Genomic DNA, 23454 nt, shown 5'->3' with positions numbered 1-23454 from the left:
CGCCGCGGCCTGTCGCGGTGTTTTACGGTTGCCCCCGGGTCAAGCCTGCCAGGCTGTAGACCATCATGGGCCACCGTCTTATCATAGTATGGCCGCACTGCGGCACTTCGCTAGCGGCACAGGCCCTCAGAAAGTGCAGCAGCACCGTGGCATCACACTAGCGGTCGGGCCCGGGCCACCCACCCTCTGACCCACTGCCGGGGCCCTTCAGTGGACTCTGCCAGTCCCCGGCAGGACCTGGTTTTAGGTGCAGCCTGAGCGTGGACTCTGATAGGACCGGCCCTACAGAATAATTCCAGTACTGGCAGGATTGGGTTTGGTTCTCGCTGTCTTTTCTCTTCTCGCCGTTTGGCCTGTGCGACAGTGTCAGGGTCAAGCCTCCTCGACTCTCCTGATTGTCCTCGTACTGATTTTTAACTTAACTTTGAGTAACAGATTCCAGTACCCGGTGACCGGTAGGTGGTGGAACGCCGAGGCTGCTCTCAGACTACCCCTTGGGATGAATGGGCCTCGACGGTTTCACTTCTGTACCGTACGACAGCGACGAGGCCGAGGGTGGGTCCCCACCCCACCTACCAAGTTTACGCAGAGCCGGCGGCCTGGTCTGTTACATCCAGGCCTTGGTTAAAGTCAATGATGGGCGAGGGAACCCGCAGAAAGTCAGTGAGAGCTTAAGAGTTGGCAGACCAAGGATAGGGAGGTCTACCAACGAGACAGAACAAGAGAGAGGAAGTGGAGTTTGAAATGATTTTTAGGCTGAGCTCGCATGTGAATCAGTGAGATGAGAAAGTTTTGATCCTGTGAAAGCAGTTGCGACAGTGTTGAATTTGCCTCACTCGATACACCCCAGCACGTGCAGATTCTCCCATTTCATCGTTCACGCCTGTCCCAGTAAACTTGGTCCTTGTTGACCACAGTCGGGCAAACATGGAGAAAATCAAAAACTCGAAGGTGGTTGCAATTATGAGCATTGACATCGGGGACGGAAGGATAGGGAAAATAGCTTTACGTCAAAATGACGATGTTGAGAAGCTGGCAATCGATTTTTGCGAAACTTACCAATTGTCCAAAACCAAAGTTGCACAGAAACTCGCTGAGCACATTGAAAAGACTCTTGCAAACAGTTTTGGTGTGAGAAACATGAATGTAATGGACAAGATAAACCAATCGTTTGAGCGAGAAATTCCAGCAACATTGAAAGGCACATCTTCCACGCCTGAAAGTTATCATCCACTAGAACCAATAGAATATTCCACCGAAGATTATGACTCCATGCCTCGCATGCACTGTGATAGGGAAGTCCTCAGCGAAGATGGTTCCTTCTTTCATTGGGAAAGTCAATCGACCAAGCAGAAAAACAATTTATCTGTTCTCAAAGATCTGGAGTTGATGAATCAAACCGCTTACAAGAAAGAATTGATGTCAATCGAAAATAGAGGGAAGATCGGATACAGCGTTCTTAGTCCTTCGGAATACCTTCGGGTTGGGAATAGGTTGTATGATAATGGCATGAAGCTGATAGAGAAGAAGAGAGAACTTTGCGAAAGTGCAAGGAATCGATGGTTGCAATCTCGCCAATCAAGAAAGTATTCTCAGGAATTGTATTTGTGCTGTTGCTGACTTATTTGTTGAAGATGGTCTGGACCTGAATCTCTTGAGTTCCAACATCTGTACACATCTCGCCCAAGATCAGCACCAAGAGAAAGAGCATCAAGATCCGACAGAGAGGAAGATGTCAAGGTTGCTGTCAGATATTTCTCTGCCGTTCATAACTCAGTTTTGCTTTCCGCCAACAGACAAGCGCTAACCGTTCAGCTTCGAATCACAGTAAGGGGATCTTTATGAAGGATGTATGTGCATGACGAGATTATCAGGCACTCCCCGGAATCGAACAAGATCTGCACCAAAGGAGCGGCCTCAGCCTACAAGGGATGCGGTACTTGTCGCTCTCTGTTGCAATCCCATGAAGCAAACATTGATGTTTTGTGATCAGGTGAAGAATGTACATGAAAGGCTGTACCAGGAAGTCAAGCGAAGAATGACAAGTTTGGAGCAGTCCATCCAATTAAAGCAGAAACAACAAGCGGAGCAAGAGAAGGAATTCAAGCAGAAGAGCTCCAAATGCAAGTCCAACCCTTCGAACAGTGCGCATTCACTCTCCTCGTTCCCTGACAACAGCTCGATTTTCAACCGATTATATGAAGAAGCAGAAACATTGCGACGAAAGAGGGAGAGCGAGATTTCTCGACATGATGAAGATAAGCTGAAAAAGGTGCTCGAACGAGAGAGTCAATTTGTCAAAGGACTGCAGTTAGACCCGTTTCAACCAGACATCGGGTTGAAGGCTAGACAACTCAAGAGAGACAACTGGGATCGACGCCTAGAAAATTTGATGAAATCCAAGAAAGTGGAGGAAGAACAAAATCAAATCAAACATCTGACTCAAGAACTGAAAGAGTGCACCTTCAAGCCAAAAATAAGCGACTGCAAGCGCATGTTGAGTGCAAGGACCCATGAAGGCAACGTGCATGAGCATCTTTATGAAGAAGCTTTTAGCAAGAAGCCAAGCCAGTCTTATGTCTGGGAGAGTGTGTCTAGCTTGAAGACTCCGACAAAAAAGCTTTCCCGGGAACAAGAACAGGTCGATGACGCGCACGAAGACGATTGAATCAACTGAAAGAGTTTCCCCAGGCCATGGTATCAAGGCTGCAATCGCCTTATCAGCTTGACTTGAAACTGCTGTCAAGAGATGAGAGTATCACGAGTGACCCGAAAGGGTTGAGTGCGACAATCTCGAAGCTCTTGTGGTCTCCAGATTACTCGTCAGGACAGACTAGAATCAAGGGGGAAGGGAGTCAAGAAAAGAAGATATCGATCTGGGAGGCGCAAAGAATAGGAGAGAAGCAATTTTCTGTTTACAAGGTGAGCAAGCTTTCTCCCCTGTGTGTCGATGGCTGAGGTTGTGACAGGAATCTGAGCGAAGAAAGGCTTACATGATGGCAGAGAGAGACAGACAGATGGACGAGACCAGAAACGCCCCGAAATCCTGTAAAGGCTCCAAGAAGATCATAGAAAATGCTAAGGAACAACATCTTCGATACATCTTTGCAGCGCTCGACAGAGATGGAGATGGGTTGGTCACGCCTCCAACTTTGCCAGTACAAGTTCGAAGTCAAGCTAAACTGCTCGGACATGAAGAAACAGCATCTGTCATAATGCCTGTCTTGATGAAATGCGCTGAGTTCTCGCCTCGGCCGTTAACATTCGATCAGTTCAAGCAAGCATGTTTGGCGGAGTTTAAGACGCCTCTTAGCAATGGCTTCTCACCTTGGCATGTCATCTTTGGTATCACGTCCTTGAAGAAAGGCAACCGGAAATTGGGAGTTCCTCTTGAAAACGCTGGAGACGATTCTTGCTCGGAGAACAGTGAGAATCATTCGGCGTTCTCAGAAGCCATGTCCTTGAACACGTTCATCGATGAGAGGGTGAGCGTGACTTCGCAAGATCAGAACGAAAGCCAGGACAAGGTTGTGAAAGAATTCAAGGAGGGACCCAATGACTTCTACGAGAAAAGTATCCAAAGGCAGAAAATTCGAGATGCAGTCTTAGCTGAGCTGAGAGAGATGAAGGAAAGGGAGGATTTGAAGGAGTGCACATTCAAGCCGAACATTAGATCTGGCTAGGTGCAAGATTACTTACTTATTATTAATTCAAAAGACATGAATTCATCCCATTCCCATTCCTTACTTCTTCTCCTTAGCGATCATGAGTGAAAGAGGCCCCAAGAGCCGGTTGATCTGTTCTTCTTTCTTCCCGCTCACCGGCACTCCAGCACGACGACACAGATCCTTGAGAGAGACTTGAGTCAGAAGCTCCAGCCTCTCCTTGAGCGTCCCATCTGAGTTGGTGCCCAGCAGCAGCTCCCCCTCCGTGATCTTCACTTTGCCTGCAAACGGAGATGTCTGACCCTTCTTGGTCGGTGTCAACCGAAGCTCCAGGGCCTCCTTGTTCCCTGGTGGATCTTGAGGTTCGGGGGGTTCGGGAGATTTGGGAGGAGGAGCCTCTTTCTTTCGCTTCTTCTGCTTCACCTCGGCGGTTTGTGCAGTCTTGGGTTCTGATACGTTCCTCCAGATCACATCCAACATCTCGCCGTTAGGACCAAACTGCGGCTCGCCAATGCACAAATCTTCTTCATCTTCCACTATTTCTTCTTTCTTCTTCCTCGACCTCCGAAGTTCTCTCCTCCTCTTGTACTCGTCGGTGGATCGTACAGCCTCGATCTGGAGCTCATGAGCAAGTCGAGACACTACTGGCAACGTCACCTTCTGTCTTATAAGCTTCATCATCTCATAGTTAGTCTTCGTCGGAGCAACCAGCATCGGATCTCGGCCGCGAGTCCGGTCATCGTCATCGCTATCCTGTTTCAGTGTCAGCGCGTCAAGCATAGGAAGAGATAGAAGACCGAGGTCTTCTCGGGTGCTGAGGTTGTCTTAGTCGCAGCTTGTAACTCCTTCTGTACCTCCACCTTTCTCAAAATCTTCTTCACTTGCTCTGCATTCAAAGATTCCCCTCTTTGTTTTTTCTTTGCAATAAAAGCAATCAGACACATCATATTCCTAGCTGTGATTCTTCTCAACTTACTTCCTCCAGCTCTTCAATCTGTCGGAGACGTTTTCGAATCGATCGAATGTATTTGTCTTGCTTCAGCTCTGCGTTATCCTCCCCTGTAATCACTGCGTCGCAACCAACATTTAGATCGTGGAATAGAGATGAGGATAAATCGACTAACGCCATGACAGAGCAAAGAAGAAAGGTTGTAGGGGCATGATGAGGCCTAAAGACAGAGGCAGAGGCAGAGGCAGAGGCAGAGGGGATTAGGATGTGGTCCAAGACAAACCTTGAACTGCTTTTTCCTTTGGTGGCTCCTTCTGTTCCGACTGAAAGCGTCACGGTCATTCACATCGACAAAACATGATGATTTTTACTTCTGCTTTTGTAGACGTTTTTGGGTTTGAAGAGATCTTGAGGCATTTGCTCCCTTCAACTGTCTTTCGCTTTGCTTTCAGGCTGGGATGCTTAGCCTTTAACAGCTTCTTAACTTCTTTCTGTTCAGACTTCCCCGACAAAAATGACAACCAAACAGTTTCTTTCCTTTGCTCCTTCTCAGCTTTGAGTACAACTTCTAGACCGCCAATCTGCACGCATGTCATGATCCAAGATGTCTTAAATGCAACAACACGCCTGATCCTTTGAAATCCCGAATTCCTTCAACTTCTTCCTAACGTCCTTCAAAAATGTTTCAGTGCAGAGTCGTCGGAACATTCACATCTCACTTGGGATAAAAGTTTCTTGGATTCAACACTCAGCTAATCAAAGTCTTCAGTTTCCCATGTCATCACCTCAACATGAGGCAGGTGTTTCACCTGGTAGCTTCCGAAAACTACAATGGTCAACAAAACAGAGAATCCGAATCTGTTCTTCATTGGCTTGCCTTCTATAACACCTTTAGAAACGCCATCTTAGTCTTCATCGTCTCGTTATCTCTTCATCTCTTCATCTCTTCCTCCACTCACCTTCTTCACCATCGCCTTTCTGCAGGCCGCATCGCCCTGTGATCCTCTGGTGGCAGCGTTTCGGCGCTCTATATCTTGCTCTATCTCATCGAGCTGCCCTGCTATTCCCAAGCAGGCTTGCCTCAGTTAGGGTGGCCCGGTTATCCGATTAGCTTAGTGAGTTTGTTCAGAAAATTCTAGCTGGCTGGTCAAATTGGTCAAAATCATGGCAGGGGGCGGCGAGATGGCGAGGGGAAGGGACGCGGAGATTGCCGCGCTTGTCTGCAGCTTCAATGGGAAATTTCCAACCAGACAGGACAGGACATGTGGTCCTGGTAGGCGGCAACTCCTCAGAGGAGGGGCCAACGATGCAGGGGCGCGAATGATGGTGAGGTGGCTGAAATGGAATGATGAAGAGCGACTGCTGTCGGTGGGGGTTGGGTTTGCGTTTGAAGCACTTGGTCAGTGTTCCAACGTCTTCGTGTACATTCCTTCGTGTGAAGAGGGAACCATCCTCATCTTCGGGGGTGAGAAGTCTCCTTCGGGATCAGGCACCGAGCTCGAGTCTGTTGCCTGCCGAGCAGCTGAAAAACGAACACCCATCAATGTTCTGATTGAGCTCATTGTCGAGGCGATCGAAAGGTGTGAATGCTCGATTGATCCAGATTTCAGAACGAACAAGTATCAACATGCTGTTAACGATTTCTCTGATGTCGTAGAGTTTGCTTCAAACAAGCGCAAGACATTGGATACATTGATTTGTTTGGCGGTGGCAGCGAACCGATCTTTTCGCAGAGTCACTGTATTTGATCCATTTCCTGACTGTTTTGTAGACTTGTGTGGTGGCGAAGATTTCAGAAAGTTGGACGATGCATTGCGAAATATACCTGCGATTAGTGACATCAGTGGACATTTATCCAACACTGCAAATCCTTCGGTTCAAGACATAGGGTTGTTGCTGAGATTTTTGATAGACATGAAGGGTGTGGCAGCGAAGGTAAGGATAACTTCTAGAAGCAATGACTTGTACTTTGAATGACTGGGTTTTGGAGGATGAAATGGCCGTTAACATGGATACTGTTAAAAGGCACTCTATTGACGGGCCAAATGGTAGCATATCTTACCCAGTCTTTGAGCTGCAGGTGAGTCTGAAATTAATCATCTCTGTGCACCATTGATTTGAACAACGAATTTGAGTTTTTTGGGGAGCCGTTGACCAGTTTCTTTGCGTCTTATTGTCTTGTTTCCTTGCACGCACAATTGCAGTTTGAGCTAATCACAATTTGCGTTTTCAGTTGGAACATGGAAATGATCCCGAATTTGAGGCTGCGGTATAAAGCTTGTCTGATAGGCTGGATAGACTGAAATCTAAACTTGAAGGCTCGAGAGTATGGTGAAGTAGAAACTTTTCATGGCTCATCACTAGAAAATTTCCATTGTATTCTCCGGTGTGGGTTGAAGTCTTTCAGGTGATTTTGCAACGTGCAATCAGTGCCAAAGGTTGATTTTTCAACAGTGGCAACAAAGAAAGGATGAGTACAGGAGATGTGTTCGGTGAAGGTGTATATTTGTCGTCTGATATCCGCTTGGCAAGCTCCTTCGCGGTGACTTGTTTGAGCATTTAAAGGACTTGCCTGATATGTTTCATGGCGAAGAAACGAGGAATGGCATGGGAGAAAAGCTCGATAGGAAAGTTTCTGACTGTTGTAGCGTAAGAGACAGAAATCTCACTGATATCCAGTCTGTTTACTCTTGCTTTCAGATGCTGTCGTGTTGTCTTGCACCCATCGGTAAAACGTCGGAAGGTAAGCTTGCACCGGTACAGGAGAAGGTTGATATTGCTGGAATGCAGGAGACTGTCAAAGTTGGAAATCGCCCAATGGATGAATTTCCTCACACATACTATGTTGTTCGCGAACCCCGATACATCATGACAACATCGTTGATCATCTTTGCCGATGGAAAGAACAACGATCCTCACGTACCGAGTGCACAACAGCGAAATCAAAATTTAGAACAGGCAGGAAGATGGCCTAATTTCTCTATCGTTCTATTTGTTTTGATAGCAATCGCTTCCATGGTAGCCCGATGGGTTTGGAGCTAAAGGGGTACTGATGAGGTTATGCTGTGCGTAGAGGATTTAACAGTCTTGTTGCTATATGTACAGATTTACACATTCAAGATCGATGATTACATCATTTGAACCCATCCTTCAGTTCCTGGTCTTCTCTTGCTTTCTGCTGCGCCTCTCTTGCAGACTGTTGTTGCGATTCTTTGACATTCTGCTCCTGAACTTCAATGCAGTGGTCACCGCACTGGGAAATGTCTGCCGACTTGTAGCCGTGCTATGCAAAGGAGTCAGAATGACCTTCGAATATCACGCCAAACTTACTTCATCATAGATAGCTTGCAGGTTGCTGTCCATCTTATCCAAATCATTTTTCTGTGAATTCTTCAACTGGAAACGAAGATCAGGAAAATGATTGCAAAGTCTTGGGTCAACCTCAACCACGTCGTCATACATCTTCTTCAAAGTCGGCCCTGTTGACGCCATTGTCCTCTCTGTCTTGGCAACTACACAAGGAGATGAGCGGCGGCAATCGACAACATGTGAGCAACACCTTCCTCAGCTTCTTTCCTTTCCTCCTCCTTTCTTTGCGCTTCTTGCTCAGGAGTTTCTTTTGCCTGTGATGCCTGTGTGCTGATCTCACTGCTGGATCGATTCCTGCATAGCTCAGTCACGTCACCCATGCACCATCACGGTCCCTGTTACCGGAAGTTGTCGTTCAGACTGTTGATGACTGACAGAACCCGAGCTTCTGGCAGGTCAGCATAATCACCTTCCGTTCGAATGGGCTGATATTCCGCAAGTTCTTGACTGATGCGGGCCTTTCGTCGGCTCACATCCTTAAGTTCACTGTAGCTCGCTAGCTCCTCCTTCAGTGCCTTCGCAAGCTTGTCTGAGTGCTCCTTGCGAGCCAACTTCTCCATGGCCAGCTCAACTTTCCTTGCTTTGAGGCGACGCTCTGCCTCTTCCTTCATCACCGACTGCATCCCATGCACATCATGCTGTGTCAGCCAGCGAGAGAGTTTTTCTGTCTTCTCTTTGGCGAGTTTCTGTTTGAAGGTTCGTTTTCCAAACCTGACCAAGGCATCAGAGACCAATAAGGTGCAACGTCAAGCATACCAAATGGCTGCTGATTGTTTCCTGAACCACTCGGCAAAGGATGAATCCTTCACTCCAGACGCCGCAACCTTCTCCTTGAGAAGCCATACACTATCTTGGCTCCCGGTCGACTCCCTTTCAACACCCACAACAAGCAACAGCAGTGCTGCTGCGCATACGATGGCGATGGCTGTTGATCTTACTCTCCCCTGTTGTCTTCCTCCTGCTCCTCCTCTTCGCTCTTCCATGGCATTCGCAACCTGCATTCTCAACTACTCAGCATGCCCAAAGCGCTATTTCGAGAATTATGTAACGGTAAGAACAACGGTCAAAAATAACGGTTGGTACTAATCGGTTTTCCTCCGTTACAGAGACGAAAGCGCACTGGCAGCGGGTCAAACTTGAAAGGGCGGCGGGGTCATGGCGGAGTACAGGGCATACTCGCAGGCGGGGTCGTCGGAGGGCAGGGAAAGAGATCGAAGCAGGAGGAGTGGCGCCTCCTCCCCAGCCTACTCTGACAACAGTGCCATGTCAAACATCCGGGAAGGCAAGTTTGGCAAAAGAGAGAACTGGGCTGCGAAAGGAGTTTGGGGGAGAAAGACGCCTTCTATCGCGTCGATGGAGTCTGGGATGTCCAAGTTGTCACAAGAAGACTTTCATGCGGGAAGAGTCAGAGATCATGTGGATCGTGATCACTTTAAGATGACAGTGATCCATTCCAAGCTGCTCATCCTGATTAGCAAATATGCCCAAGCGTCAACAGGACCGGATGTGAAAGAAACTTGGATCCGAGAGTTGCCTCTTTTGGTTTTGATCTATGAAGGAATCATTTCAGGTTCTTCATGCTGCAGAAGTCCATCTTGCCTGATTCGCATTCTACAGGAGTGTTTGAAATCGATTATAGCCCGCAATCAGTTACCATCAGCCATGCTGGGATAACCAGAAGGCAATTTCTCAATATTTCACAGGAAGCAAAGTCCTGCATAGACGAATTGCGTGAAAACAAACTTCTCAATGGTCTGAAGATTGCTACTGAGGATTTTCAGCCCATCACTGCATACCAAGTGTCCACCTCTGGGATTAAGGTCTGCAACAATCATCTTCTTGAATTTCGACTTGACATCGTTGCAGTATCTCAAAACGCTCCCCAACACTCTCTTCCAAGATATAGATAGCTTCACCTACGCTCCCAATGCCCCAGTGTGACAAAAGATCCTTGCAATGAAAGCAACTGACCTGCTGTGTTGCTAGCACTATGACTCTGAGCTTCTTCACTGCAGGTGCAATGGAAAGTGTAATTTTTCTTGGTTGATGTGCTTGCCAGCTATGACGGAGACGCTTTCTTGTTGACAACAAGATCTGGATACCAGAGACAATCAACCTGCTCAGATGTAGAAGATGTGAGCTACGTTACCAGTCCCTTTCTGCCGGCCAACCTTCGAACACCCTGGGGAAAGCCGCTAACGAGCAACACGCACAGAGCACATGAATGTGCTCTAGGAGTGACGAATGTGAAAGACGAGCTGAATGAGTGATTCTTCTGTTGTGTTCTGTGCAAGGTTGCACTGATTCATGTTTTAGAGCCCTACGGCTTTCAAACGTGAACATACTTGTTGGAGAATGGGTGCCTTTTGGTGAATCCTTCTGCAAAGTGATGAGTTTCTGAACGTGACATGTCAGGGGCAAACAACATCGTGGCTCTGAATGAAAGGCTTGGAGCTCTGGACCGTTGTCAAGGAGGATTTTTCACGTCGCTGGTGAACTATCAAACTTTGAACGAGACGACGCGTGAGAAATCGTTTCTTGCAGGTTGACAAAACTCCGCTCAATACAAACTTCAAGATATCCCCAGGACTCACGTCCGTGAAAGTGATTGATTTCGATCTCGTGCACTTTATCAACATCGAGACAGAGATCAACTTCCCTGAAGCGACAGGCATCGTGCAGGTCGAGAATTTCGGAATGCACCTGAACATGGATGGGACCGCGTTGAATGGGATGAAGATAGAGGCAGTGATGGACAGAGCAGCAACCAATGTATCGATTGACTTGCTTGCAAGAATCCTCGTGGATATTCAGCTAGACTCCAGCAAAATCATGGACGATCTGCTTTCTGGGTATCAAAGATCTTTGATGGACATGATGTTCATCGGGGACTCGTCAAATCGCAGCAAAGTCAATGTCATCGTAGCTGATATGATCCACCCCAAGTTGCCCGCTGCCCACTACTTGGATCGAGGTTTCCTTGAGAACGAGCTGAAGCAAGTGGTGGGGGAAATCTACGCAGCCGAAGATATCAGTGACGAGAACATTATCATCATCGGAAAGATTGGGATCATGTTGTGTGGGCCAGATGCCTTGATCCTCGAGCCCTTCCTCCTCTACTACACATCGCTGCTCTGTCGGGAGGCGTTCGTCAGGAATTTCTTCTTGCGGACCTTCATCTTGAACGACACTCTCAACAAGATCAGGCAGCTCACTTTGCAGTACCACACCGACCCCGACAACGTTGCAAGGCTCCGTACAGCACTCTCCGAAGCCTCCCGAGACCTCATCCTCATGGAGGAGACTCTCTCCTACCTCGCAGAGTCCATGCAGGATCTGCTCGTGCCCGAGCTGCCGCAGGACTCCAAGGGTCAGCGACTGTTCGAGATCCTCAACTGCAAGGGCATGAGCCACAACGTCAGCTCGCGCATCGAAGACATGAGCAAGCTCATCACCGGAGCTGGAAATCAGCTAAAGATCCTCCAGCGCAGCATGGACATCATCACCACCCGGCAGCTGGAGAACATCTTCCGCAACATCGACAGCAACACCAAGTTCCTCGTCGACGCCTCCACGGCTAACGAGCGATCCTCCGCCTCCCTCAGCGTCATGCAGGTTGTGCTGGCAGGCGGCTTCTGCTTCATGGTGGTCGACAGGCTGGCGGCTGGCACCCTCAACATCAACCAGCCAGCCTGGGTCTACAGCATCTTCTACGAGCCGCTCATCGTCCCTCCAGGCTTGTGGTTTGCGTTCAACATGATCTGGCTCCTTGCTAGCTCCTACGGGCTCATCCGCCTGATGCGATTCCTGGAGTTCTCCGCATCAGGGGCCCTGACGCTGAGGGTGAAGCTGAACAAGAAGTACAAGAGCGTGGAGGGGCTTCACACCTTCTTCAGCGAGAAGATCGTAGACTTCACCGATACCGACGTGGAGTCAACGGTGACCCTGCGAGAGGTCGAGTGGGAGGAGGAGGGAGACGACGACAACGAGCTCAAGTGGCTGGGCTGCGCTCCTTCCATCGAGATGCAGTACGATGCCGTCAACCAGTTCATCCTCCGCGTCGTGTTCAGTGTGGACAGGAAGACGAGTTTCGCCACAGAGGAGGATCTAGTGAAGATTCTCCTCCAAGACCTCGTCATGTCAGGAGCCATGGATAGGGAAGCAGCCTTCGGGCCTGACATCGAGGAGGGGGAGGTCGAGCATGCGCTAGAGCTGGCAAGATTGGGGCACTCTACAGAGAAGAAGCAGAAGCAGACGGGGATCTTCGGATTCTTCTCGAAGAGTTCGTGATAGGAGGAAGCTCGTTTGAGAATTTCGTTCATGTGTGTAATAGTAGTGAAGGAGCTGTTTCATTTCATGTTTTGCTGTTTCCATGACCGGCATCAGAGTTTGTATGTCCTGCCCTCCTTATGAAGGAGTTCATTGTGGTAGGGTTGGTTTTTGTTCCAGCTCATCCATATCGGATCTCCATTCATAGCGAGTCAAGATGTGACAATCATATCTTCTACCGCACACGGCGACACATGATCTAACAACTTGTTCGCTTCCCCAGCAGCTTGGGTATGGTTGTTCCTTTCAGCCGGGCATCGAAGCAAGGCTCAGGGAAAATCCTAGGTAGGGGTAGTGCACTACCCACCTTTTCCTAATTAAATTTGTAATCCAAAGGCCGGTATTAGATCACTTGGTACCCCTCCTATACAACTAGAAGTGAGGAATGTCGGGGCATGCAAGCGGCTTGGAGGACTCAGGAGGACGGAGGGAGAAGGAGGAATGAAGGAGCAAGGAGAGGAAGAGGTGAGGAGAACTCGCATATATGTGAAGGACGATGAAGTCAAGTTTTCAGTGACATGTTAAACAGGCAGTCAATGATCATCAGAGTACTGAAAGTTTGTTGACTGTGCTCGAATGTCAAGAGACGTCGAACTACAGGAAATCTCCCATGAACATGAAACCAGTTCAGACACAATCAGATTGGTGCTGGATGCTCGCGTTACAGATGCTGCAGATGACAGAAAGTGGTCAGCAGACCTGTTTGAAGTGCAGGAGGACGTGGAGGACGACATGCGAATCGAGCATGTGGAGTTCTTTCAAAGTGACGGAACAAGGAATTTCGCTCATACTCTCCTCTTCTTCCTCTCTCTCGGCCTGAGTGGACTCGTTCTACGTTGGTTCCCCGTCCTGAAGCTCCATGCGACTCACCGAGCAACAAGCGACAGGCAGCAGGCAGACAGTGTGCTTGTACAAGGAGCCGATGGCTCGAAGACTGTGTGCAAGATGCAGAGAGTGGAGGATGAGACTGAGACATCTCTCTCTTCCTTCTTCCTGTACAGGAGCCTGAGGTACTTCCAGATCGGTGGCTCCTCCTTCCTCCCTGCATGTTTCAACATTAACGCGCACCTTGACTACATTCGCGACACTACATCCCAGGGGCTGACCACAGGAGAGGTGAAGAAGAGGAAGAGGATTTTCGGGCTGAACGAACTTCATGTTCCTCTCAAGTCGAGCCTGTCCCTGCTCCTCGACGAAGTCTTGAACCCGTTCTACGTCTTTCAGGTCTTCTCCATCTTCATCTGGCTCATCGATGGTTACACCTACTACGCGTGCGCCATCGCCATCATGTCGATCGTGTCTGCTGTCTCATCCACCTACACTACCCGCAGAAACTTGATGAGGATCCGCAGGATGGCGGAGGTGCGGCAGACGGTGACTGTCTACCGCCAGCTGGCACTGAGAAGGGAGGAGAACTACGTGGAAGTCGACGTGAGCGACCTGGTTCCCGGTGACATCCTCATCCTCAATGGTTCCATGGCTGCTCCTTGTGACCTCCTCCTCGTTCGAGGAAGCTGCGTGGTCGACGAGAGCATGCTGACCGGCGAGTCTGTTCCGATCCTCAAGAGCCCTCCCTCCTGTGAAGAGCTGCAGGAGGCAGAAAGGAGGAAGGAGGACAAGCTTTCCTGCGACAAGTGTTTGTGTGCGAGCCTGGTGCGAGGAGGCACGAAGATCACGGAGGTCATCTCTGCTCCTGGCGTCCAGGCGTCTGCTGTGGTCGTCAGGACAGGGTACCTCACAGCTAAGGGACAGCTTGTTCGATCCATTCTCATCTCTGGAAGTGCAAAGATGCAATTCTACAGGGACTCCCTCCTGTTTGTAGCAGGTTGAACTTCTGCTGTGAAGTCCCTTCCCTGCTCCTGCTCCTGCTCCTTCTCCCTCTCCTGCTCTGCTCTTGCTCCTGGTCCTGCTCCTGCTCCTCCTGCTTCTGCTCCTGCTCTCCTCTCTCCTCTATTTTCATCTCACATTTTATGCGTTCACCTGCCTCCCTCCCCCCCCCCCCCTCTTCACCTTATTGTTTCCACTTTCACACTATCTTCTCAAACCTCATTTCCTCTCCTTCTCTCCTCCCTCAGTGAGTGTGACGAGTCTGTTCCGCAGGCCTCGCCGTGGTCGCTGTGCTCGGCTTCTTCCTCTCCCTCTCTCGCATGCTGACCTTCGGCGTCACCCTCCAAGACCTCATCATCCGAGCATGCGACATCATCACCATCACCGTCCCTCCTGCCCTCCCAGCTGCTCTCGTCATCGGCCTGGAGATCGCCATGGTCCGCCTACGAGCGCAGCAGATCTTCTGCTCCAGCCCCGTGCGAGTCAACGCGGCCGGTCAGCTCGACGTCGTTTGCTTTGACAAGACGGGAACTTTGACTGAGGACCGCGTCCACCTCCTCCGCTCCTTCTCGCTCGCCGAGATCCTCTCCTCCTCCTCGTACTCCTCCTCCTCTCCCTCCTGCTCCTTACCTTCCTCTCCCTCCTCCCTCTCTGCTTCCCGCACCCCTCAAGATGCAACCCCCTCGCTCTCCTCGTCTCAGCAAGACCACAACCTGTTGGCCTGCATGTCCTGCTGTCATGATCTGACGCGGACGGCCGAGGGGCTCGTCGGGGACCCTCTCGATGAGGAGGTCTTCGCCAGGACTGGGTGCAAGCTCGAGCTTGCGAGTCGGAAAGCTGAGGAGGGGAAGGAGGGGGAGTCTGAGACAGGAGAGGAGCAGGAGCATGTGGATGTGGTTCACTTTGAGCGAGCTGGACTCAAGCTGGTGGACGAGGAGCAGGGAAGGCAAGTGGAGGACGTTTCGGCTGCTGTGTTGCTGCGTCGGTTTCGTTTCACCTCGGAGCTCAAGCGCTGCTCCTGTGTAGCTGAGCTCGCGTGCTCGCGTGCACCTGTTCGATGGATCTTCGTGAAGGGAGCGCCAGAGGTCATCTTCCAACTCTGCCTCCCCTCCTCCCTTCCTCCTTCAGCCTTCATGCTTCTTCGATCTCTCGCAGAGGACGGGAAGCGAGTGATTGCGTGCGCACATCGCAGGTAGGAGAGTGGGGAGGGGACGAAGGGACTGACAGGCTTTATCAGCATGCGGGAGGACGAGGCGACAGAGGGGATCGAGAGGCGGCAGATCGAGCGCGACCTTGTCTTCTGCGGCCTCCTCGTGTTCGAGAACCCGATCAAGAGCGACTCGCTGCCCTCCATCCTCCAGCTGCAGGCCGCCAACATCCGATGCTCTATGGTCACTGGCGATCACGTGCTGACTGCTCTGAGCGCAGCGCGGGCGTGTCGGATGGTGGAAGAGAGGAGGGCAGTGCTCGTCGCTCTCGCCCCTGACAAGGAGGGTGGGACGCGTGAGGATGGGGAGGAAGGGAAGACAGGAAGAGAATTCCTCCGTTTTCAGGTCATTCCCCCGCGCAGAGAAGGATTGTTTTCCAGGGGGAAGGAGGCAGAGGAGGCAGAGGTGGGGGGGGAGGGGCGAGGAGCAAATGAGGAGGGAGTGGAGGAGGAGGAGGAGAAGGAGGAGGAGGAGCAGTGCAAGAAGTTTCTGTCATTCCAGCAGCTTGACATGGCGTCCATCGAAAGGGGAGATGTTGCTGTCGCTATGACTGGCGATACCTTCGACCTCCTCCTCCTCATTCTCCTCCAAGATGACCTCGACTCCTTGCCCGCTCGCATTCTCCTGTCGCGGGCCGTTGTGTACGCAAGGATGTCGCCGCTGCAGAAGCAAAAGCTCATTGAGTTCCTCAAGGTCCAAGAGAATCTGATGGTCAGGAAAAACTTCCTCCTCCTCCTTCTGCTCCTGCTCCTGCTCCTGCTCCTGCTCCTGCTCCTGCTCCTGCTCCTGCTCCTGCTCCTGCATTCACATTCGTTTTCTCCTCTCCTTCGCTTCCTCCTTTCCTACTTTCTATCCCGTTCCTTCACGTGTTCTGCAATCCTCCTCCTTCTTCCATGCTCTACAGCCTTCTCACCTGCCTGCTGCTTCTCTCAGGTTGGTTTCTGTGGCGACGGAGCCAACGACTGTGGAGCACTCAAGGCGGCGCATGTTGGCCTCTCCCTCTCCCCTGCTGAGGCGTCTGCCGCTGCTCCCTTTACCTCTTCCTGCCCCAGCATCAGAGGGATGGTAACGCTGGTGCGAGAGGGGCGAGCAGCGCTTGCTTGCTCGGTATCCTGCTTCAAGTTCATGGCCATGTATTCCCTCATCCAGTCCATTTCCGTCCTTTGGCTATATCAGGTGAGAACTTCCCCTCTACACATCATCATCTTTTCCTCTCCCTCCCCCTCTCCCTCTCCTCGTCCTTCCTATTCCTTCCCTTCTCCCCCCCCTCCAGTCCTTCTGCTCCTGCTCCTCCCCCTCTCCTGCTCCTCCCCCTTCTTCTTCGTCCTCGTGTCCCTCGTGTCCGTCGTCACCCTCTGCTATCCGTCATTCATTCTGATAGTTCTGCTGCTTGCTTTAACGACATCATCATGTCAGACCAATTCCACTCTCTCGGACGCTCAATTCCTATGGATCGACATGTTTCTCATCCTGCCCTTCACCGTCTCCATGCCGAGGACAAGAGCTCGAGCCACTCTCCTTCCCATCCTCGTCAAGACCCACCTTGCTTCCCTTCAAGTTCTCCTCTCCATGCTCGGCCAGTGCGTTCTCTGCGTTACCTTCCAGGTACCCTCCTCTCTTCTCCACCCTTCTCCTCTGCTTCGTTCCGCTCATCCTCTCCGCACAGGTTCTTGCGTCAGACATGCTGAGACACTCTCCCTCCTTCACTTGCCGCGCCGGCTGTGCCAGCGTGACTGAGGACGTCTCCTCCTGCTATCAGCAAGGCGCTGCTTGCTGCTTGCTGCAGCCACTTGGATGTCCAGACCGACCGATAAGGTCAGACACCAAGGAGAACATCCTATCGGAGGAGACGAGCGTCACGTTTCTCCTCAGCCTGTTCCAGTACCTCGCTGCAGCCCTGGTCTTCAACCTCTCCAACAAACTAAGAATGCCCCTGTACAGCAACATAACGCTCATGCTCAATTTTCTCGTCGCCCTTCTGTCCTCTCTTCTCATCCTCTTCGCACTAGGTAAGTCCATGTGATCGCAGTTTCTGTCCTCCTCATCGTTCTACCAGATCCCTCCTCCTCCTCTCTCTCCTGGATCAGCCGCAACCTGGATTCCCTTCCTTTGCCAGACTCATCGCTCGTATCCGAAATTCTCTTCCTGGCCCTCCTCTACCTCGGATCGGTCGTCTGCTATGAGAGTTTCGTCGAGAGAGCTTATAACAGGGAGAGCAGCAGCAGGCTAGCCCGCGTCTCTTGCTTCTTCTCTGTCTTGTCTTGCCTTACACTGATTCTTGCCGTCGACTTAGTTCTTGTTGTGATTGTCATCGGTGAAATCTGAATTCGTGCAAGCAGATTTGAAACTTTTATACAAGTCAACAAGTGTCAATATCGTAAATTCAGCCATCAGGGTCAGAGGAGCCTCTTCATAGCTCTGATCCCCCGACAGCAAGGGTGATCTTGTCGAAAACGATCCGCTCAGTTTGATCCTCGCTCTTCACCTTCCTCGTGGGGTTATCTTTCAAGATCTCCAGCACTTCCTGTCTCAAGGCATCGACATCTTGAAAGGTCTCAAACTTGATGCTCTCAGCATCCCTCGCTCTTGTCTTGAAGAGCAAAATCTTGGGGAGCATTCTTTTCCTGACGTTGAACTCTGATGCAATACCAGCTATGTCTTCGACGTCTGCAAGGGCTACTTGTACACTCAGTTTCTTCATCTCCTCCGTGATGACGGCAAGTTGATCGATTGCCCTCTGACACTTCTCTCGGTCAATCCCCCTCGCCTTGATCTCATCCGAGCTCATGCCCACAACCAGCACGAGCCAGACGTCGGCCGATTTCATCTGCAGAGATAGCATCTCGAGTGAGAGGAGAGCACTCACAGAGCGATCAAACAGCAAGATAAGAGATCCTCTCATTCCAGACATCAAACAAACTGCATACCACGTTGTCTTCGAAATCTTCTACTGACTTCAATGTCGTGTAGTCTTCACTCGATTCAGAGGGGGTTACCAAGAGAGCCAGCAGGAGCAGTCCAAGAGCCAAGCTCGTTCTCACCTGTCCATGCTCGATCATGTTCCAACTTGTCTCGAAACTCTTTGATTCCACTCAATCACTCTTGCAACTCCTACCCCTCCCATCCCCTTTCCTACCATCTCACCAGCATGTTCTGGAACAGGTTCTGGAATTTTACCTAGTCCAAGATCTGACCCGCCTCGGCAGAGTTGAATCTAAAATCGGAGTGGCAGCGGCCCCCGTGACCCGGCCCGTGCGGCCGGGCAGGCCCCGCCGGACCCAGGGCGATCGACACCGTCACTGAGTACCAGGCGCGCGCCGTGCCGGCGCGTCAGCGGAACTCAGTTGTCACGGTCAAAATTTTTCATTCACTGTGTTAACTTGAGTTATGCTCTCATCACTGGCACTCAGCCGACTGAAACTTGGCGCGGCACCGTGCCGCCGCCGGGCCGGGCAATGATGCATTCAGGATTACGAGCCGACGGCAACTTTCCTGTATCCGCACGTATTGCTCAGTGACTTGGCAGCGATGCACATAATCTGAGAAGATTTGAAAGAATGTCACCTGAAGTGATTCAACAGCTCAAGGGTGTTCCACATGATAAGGTAATAAGGAGCTTCTCTCATGTACATGGGTATGAGTGCACGATAAAAACTGTCATGGTCGTCAAACATGAAAATCCATTGCCACACCGTACGCTGTAATTCCGCCACTTCGCCATGTGCTGACAACACAGTCACGGAAACTCTTGTGGAGAGGTTGCGGCGAGGAGGGGCCATTGTTCATCAGTTTGGAGCGGATGGTGTCTGCTGGGCAAGCTAGAACTGAGACTGCACCAGGATCAGATAAATGCAACATGGCCAAGTGCGCACTACCAGACACGCCTGTGATGGCGCTTGCCAAAATTTGAGCAAGCACTCCTTGACCAAACTGAAGACCAGTAGCATCAGCATCCGTCATCTCTCCAATTTGAGTAGAAGGAGTGAAGTAAACGGATGGATGGTGGCCAGACAAACACCCTGACAGTACAGACATCCTGCGAGCAGCGACATTTGATCACCAATTCATTCGAAGTTCTCTTTGCAACGTCGTAGACTGCCTGGAGGCCATTCGTTACTTCTGCAACGGATAAGGAGCATGTCCTCACTTGATCTCCAATGTTAACACAACATGCGCGGATTACGTTTGGCGTACTTCCAGCCCACAACTTTTTGAACCCTTCCTGCTTTGGCACCGAAGTCTTTTGCCCAAGGTCACTCAGGAATAGAGTAAAGGGAGCGAGCATACCATGATATCCCACAGACCATGATACACCGGCTTCAGTCCCATCTTAACTCGCCTCCCATCTGCTTGCATTCTAATCTTGAACAGATCCAGAGGAGAGACTATGAACTGTGCTACCGCCCCGGATAGCATGGCGAGGCCAGCTAGAGCCAAGAGGCTCAAGGATTCAGATGCGGTAGCTTGAGCCAGGTCACGGATCGTTCGGTAGAGTACCATTCTCAGTCCGCTATAGGGCAAAGTTCGCAAAAGCCCTGCACGTATGCCGAAATAAAGGGTTGGGATCGAGGAGAATGTGTCCATCATCCCGGGGGGTGGGTGCGCGTTGCGATCCGACGGTCCGAGTTGCCTGTAAAGTTTGAGTCGAGTTGAGAAAACGTCAGTAGCTGTGCTTACGTCCTGGCCTTGATGGCGTCGCAGGGAAAAGTGAGAAGTTCAGCCATCATCGCAGCAGAGGACGACAGCGCGAAGACAACAAGAAATTGGGGACTGAAAAAGTGTTAGGAAAACATAAACCAAGAGGAGGTCTCTTGCAGATCATTAAATCAATGAAATCAGGTTTAAAACAATCAAAACATACCTGGAGGGCGATGAAAGAATAGTGTAGACCAGCATCAGGAAAAGCACCGGTGGTATATAGCTGGTAGGGCGAAGCCAGAGATTGGCATGGGTGCTACCAGGATCTTTAGCAGACATGCAGCTTGGTTTTCCTCCTCTTGTCCGAGTGTTAGGTCCTGAGAGTTTACAGATCTTCCTCTCAAAGGGTTTGCAGAAGCCGCCACAACTCTTGAGATCAACCCAACAAGCGAACAGTTTGTGGTGATCCTTGTTGCAAAATTCTCTTTGGACGCTCTTGACATCTGACCATGAGCAGGGGCCGAGCATCGTTTCGTCCAACCACTACCTCACAATCCCCTTGAAGACGTTGAACTCTCTTCTCCTTCTTCGCCATCTATCGCGTCCTGCGCTCTCTGCCCCAACGGTTACTCCCCTGCGCCCGAATTGCCATTCGTGATTGCTAGCAGTCTGGCCTGATGATTGTTGTTGAAAGTTTGCACCGCGAGCCGCCGAACGGTTATCAGGACTTTATAACCGTTACAATTTTATTAGTTATCGGCGTGAGACGGGCCCGCGCCTGACCAGCGGCGGCACGCCGGCAGGCGTCAGCACACGAGGATGCGCGACCTCCGTGCCAGGATGAATTTATTGCAGTGTGATACTAGTAAGTTAAAAAGTAGTAAACTGCCATTTTTTTTTTTGGAATTCCCGTCCTCCCGGCGAAACCCGGACTACCTTTTAGAAAGTACCCGAATCGATGTGATATCGCAACGTTCTCATTTACAACCCGGGTAACCCCGAACATCAGCGGACCGCTTCTGCGAGTGACATCCCTTCCATACTCAAGAAGATTCCTTCCTGCGGAGACTTGAGCTCACTTTCGCAGAGCTATCTTGTGTCATAAGCCTGAGGGAGCACAAAAGTATCCAGGTCGAGGTTATTCAGTGGAGTAATGTGAGTTGTAAAGGTATCTCAATAAATTCAAACAGCAAGGATCAAGAATGTAATTTGTTCAGATTGGTCTGCTCCTCCTTCTCAACACAATCCACAGTACCTTAAAGTTAGCAGTTCGTCGCAAATCGAGTCTTCTAGAAAAAAAGTCATTTTGCTTTGATTGCGGTGACGGAGCTAGACGGACAGGGTGCAAGGTCATGATGTGATCACCTCACATACATTCGACAGTACTGTCACACCCCGAAGCTTTACGGGTTGCAGAGGAGCGAGCATCGCTCGTGCGTTCGCTTGACAGTGGTGATCACACCTTTGCTCCGTAGTATGGGGTGTAAGCTGTCATATGTTTGAAAACGTGAACGTTGTGCTACACAACCTCTGTTGGTTATTTTTGTGCACTCTCAGCAAATACAATTTGAAGAAAATTTGTATTGGATTTCTTCTTGCCTACGTGAGTTTCTCTTTCTATCTTCTTGTGTAAACAGGTTGAATCAGAATCACGCTGGAAACAAGCAGTTGCTGAAGATCCGCTTGGCTCTAGCTGATTCGTTTGTTCTGGAAGATCCAGCTTGCCTCAGGACGTCAGATAAAACATTTGGAGGACAGAGAGTTTCTTCACTACTCTGTCTGCCTCCGCCCCCAGGCCGCCGCCGTAGGGCAGCAAGTAGGTGTGTCCGGTACGCAACTATCTGTACGTTCCCTGGTACAAATGTTACGGACAGTCCGTTAAATTTCACTACAACCGTTTTTAACGATGAACGTACAGATAGTACGATAATCGCTATTTCTCAAATCCGAGCAAAATAAGAACGTTTAGTACTTACTGTAGGTTCGTCAAATTTAAAAGTCAAGTTTTTAAACCGCCCCCCCCTGCCCACCGCCCTGCCCCCTCTCCCATCCTTCCCGCTCATCAGCCCTTCGCTTCCGACCGCGATTTACCGCGATCCTGATCAAGTTGATGGTTAGATGAATGTTCTCTGATGAATACATCGTTCATTCGTTCATTAATCGTCAACCAACCATCGTTCTTTTCTCAAACCTCGATCATTCAAGGCGGTGCAAACCATTTTTAGATCAAGACACATTCGTAAGTTTCCACCAGGCTATCAACAGAAGCCATGTCATAAGGCAAGTGGATGAAATTCCAAACCGAGCTGTAAGAGTTTACTGATAAAGAGTTTCTAGTAGAGCAGCTGAATCTTGATATAAAACTTCTCTAATTCAATCAAGGTATTCCCACCTTCAATGTGCTTGTTCAATATACTTTTCCTATCCCCGCCAATGTCTGACTCTGCAGTACGGATTGCATCGAGGTGTTCATTGATTGTCTTTGCTTGCTTCCATTCATCTACAGCGAGTGGATCTCGCCCGGCATTCAAAGCGTCGCTTCATGATATAGATTTCTGTGCGAGCATGATTCAGGTTTGCTTGCCGCATGCTGCGAATTGCCCAGTACCGCGACAATAACAAGCCTTCACATCGGATGCATACAGTCTTTTTGACTTGCCTGTGCTTCAAAGTTGAAACGATAAGAAGCCTTTGCCTGTAGTATGCAGCATGAACCTCGTTGCATGTTTAACCTGGATTCTTTTCGTTACGCACTCGTGAATGCGCGGCTTTCATCCATGCTGCAGAAAATGGACCTGATTCTGAATGGATGATAACATGTATCTGACATCACCTATCTATCTTCACCAGCAACGTCGGCGGAACCGCTGTAGCTTCCATCATCAACTTGGCCGTCCCGCAGCATGGCAAGTGGGTCCTCATCATTTTGTATGTTCGATCAAAAATTTGAAAACTTTGAAACAAATTGAAATTCGTTCTTTCGGATAGTACAGCTCGTACCGAATCACTTTTTGAAATTCCTACTGTACGTGAATTTAACCTACAGTAACAACGTACAGATAGTAGCGTACCGGACACACCTAGTGTCCCCATCTACCCTCTTAATAAACCTCTTTCCTTTTTTAACTCCTTATTTTACTGTTACATCCCGGATTTCTCCGAACGCCATATCTTTACAATGTACACAAGAGGTTTGAGGTCCACTTCCCCACGCATGCCCCCGGATTTCACCGAAGGACTCAAGACCCTCGCATACAACCTGTCAATGGGGTGGGTACTTTCAATAGAATGTGGGGGTACTTTTCCGATCTTCCGACAGGGCCAGACCGGCGTTCGTTCTTACGGAAACCAAAACAAATATAATATCTCATCGCTTCGGACATCGGAGGATGATCATAATTAAAAAACTCGGTGCAATGAAGTCATGGGGTCGGGTTTCGCCGAACTATCTAATAAGGGGGTACATCTG

General features: G+C 50.1%; 8 protein-coding genes across 8 annotated transcripts; 4 read left to right on the top strand and 4 right to left on the bottom strand.

Moving 5' to 3' along the window:
• Positions 1-927: 927 nt before the first annotated feature.
• GUITHDRAFT_99788 (hypothetical protein) lies at positions 928-3683 on the top strand (the record flags this gene model as incomplete). Its single annotated transcript, XM_005841234.1, has 5 exons — positions 928-1586; positions 1635-1827; positions 1994-2641; positions 2692-2922; positions 2970-3683. 5 exons carry the CDS (start codon positions 928-930, stop codon positions 3681-3683), a joined length of 2445 nt encoding a protein of 814 aa, XP_005841291.1.
• Positions 3684-3743: 60 nt separating this feature from the next.
• GUITHDRAFT_99787 (hypothetical protein) lies at positions 3744-5483 on the bottom strand (the record flags this gene model as incomplete). Its single annotated transcript, XM_005841233.1, has 7 exons — positions 3744-4418; positions 4463-4582; positions 4642-4724; positions 4898-4937; positions 4986-5195; positions 5334-5366; positions 5424-5483. The coding sequence occupies 7 exons, from the start codon at positions 5481-5483 to the stop codon at positions 3744-3746; spliced, it is 1221 nt and encodes a 406-aa protein (XP_005841290.1).
• A 454-nt stretch (positions 5484-5937) lies between these two features.
• GUITHDRAFT_99786 (hypothetical protein) lies at positions 5938-7656 on the top strand (the record flags this gene model as incomplete). Its single annotated transcript, XM_005841232.1, has 7 exons — positions 5938-6549; positions 6848-6883; positions 6933-7021; positions 7069-7156; positions 7208-7263; positions 7315-7357; positions 7405-7656. The coding sequence occupies 7 exons, from the start codon at positions 5938-5940 to the stop codon at positions 7654-7656; spliced, it is 1176 nt and encodes a 391-aa protein (XP_005841289.1).
• A 91-nt stretch (positions 7657-7747) lies between these two features.
• On the bottom strand, positions 7748-9021 carry GUITHDRAFT_160626 (hypothetical protein; the record flags this gene model as incomplete). Its single annotated transcript, XM_005841231.1, has 6 exons — positions 8740-9021; positions 8326-8694; positions 8174-8277; positions 8056-8126; positions 7945-8010; positions 7748-7897 (listed from the first exon to the last, which is right to left on the bottom strand). The coding sequence occupies exons 1-6, from the start codon at positions 8982-8984 to the stop codon at positions 7748-7750; spliced, it is 1005 nt and encodes a 334-aa protein (XP_005841288.1). The 5' UTR covers positions 8985-9021.
• A 399-nt stretch (positions 9022-9420) lies between these two features.
• On the top strand, positions 9421-12273 carry GUITHDRAFT_63317 (hypothetical protein; the record flags this gene model as incomplete). Its single annotated transcript, XM_005841230.1, has 7 exons — positions 9421-9553; positions 9601-9848; positions 9970-9998; positions 10043-10249; positions 10300-10352; positions 10399-10475; positions 10528-12273. 7 exons carry the CDS (start codon positions 9421-9423, stop codon positions 12271-12273), a joined length of 2493 nt encoding a protein of 830 aa, XP_005841287.1.
• Positions 12274-13257: 984 nt separating this feature from the next.
• GUITHDRAFT_63632 (hypothetical protein) lies at positions 13258-17370 on the top strand (the record flags this gene model as incomplete). Its single annotated transcript, XM_005841229.1, has 8 exons — positions 13258-14137; positions 14413-15331; positions 15377-15642; positions 15772-15832; positions 15875-16058; positions 16281-16523; positions 16764-16989; positions 17150-17370. 8 exons carry the CDS (start codon positions 13258-13260, stop codon positions 17368-17370), a joined length of 3000 nt encoding a protein of 999 aa, XP_005841286.1.
• Positions 17371-17757: 387 nt separating this feature from the next.
• Positions 17758-18406, bottom strand: GUITHDRAFT_132058 (hypothetical protein; the record flags this gene model as incomplete). Its single annotated transcript, XM_005841228.1, has 2 exons — positions 17758-18174; positions 18275-18406. 2 exons carry the CDS (start codon positions 18404-18406, stop codon positions 17758-17760), a joined length of 549 nt encoding a protein of 182 aa, XP_005841285.1.
• A 411-nt stretch (positions 18407-18817) lies between these two features.
• Positions 18818-19847, bottom strand: GUITHDRAFT_99781 (hypothetical protein; the record flags this gene model as incomplete). Its single annotated transcript, XM_005841227.1, has 7 exons — positions 18818-18839; positions 18912-19001; positions 19045-19177; positions 19223-19277; positions 19408-19446; positions 19495-19587; positions 19635-19847. 7 exons carry the CDS (start codon positions 19845-19847, stop codon positions 18818-18820), a joined length of 645 nt encoding a protein of 214 aa, XP_005841284.1.
• Between the last annotated feature and the right edge of the window lie 3607 nt (positions 19848-23454).

Source organism: Guillardia theta, assembly GCF_000315625.1.
Source record: "Guillardia theta CCMP2712 unplaced genomic scaffold GUITHscaffold_3, whole genome shotgun sequence".
NCBI lineage: Eukaryota > Cryptophyceae > Pyrenomonadales > Geminigeraceae > Guillardia > Guillardia theta.
This window is presented reverse-complemented; position numbering and strand designations above follow the sequence as displayed.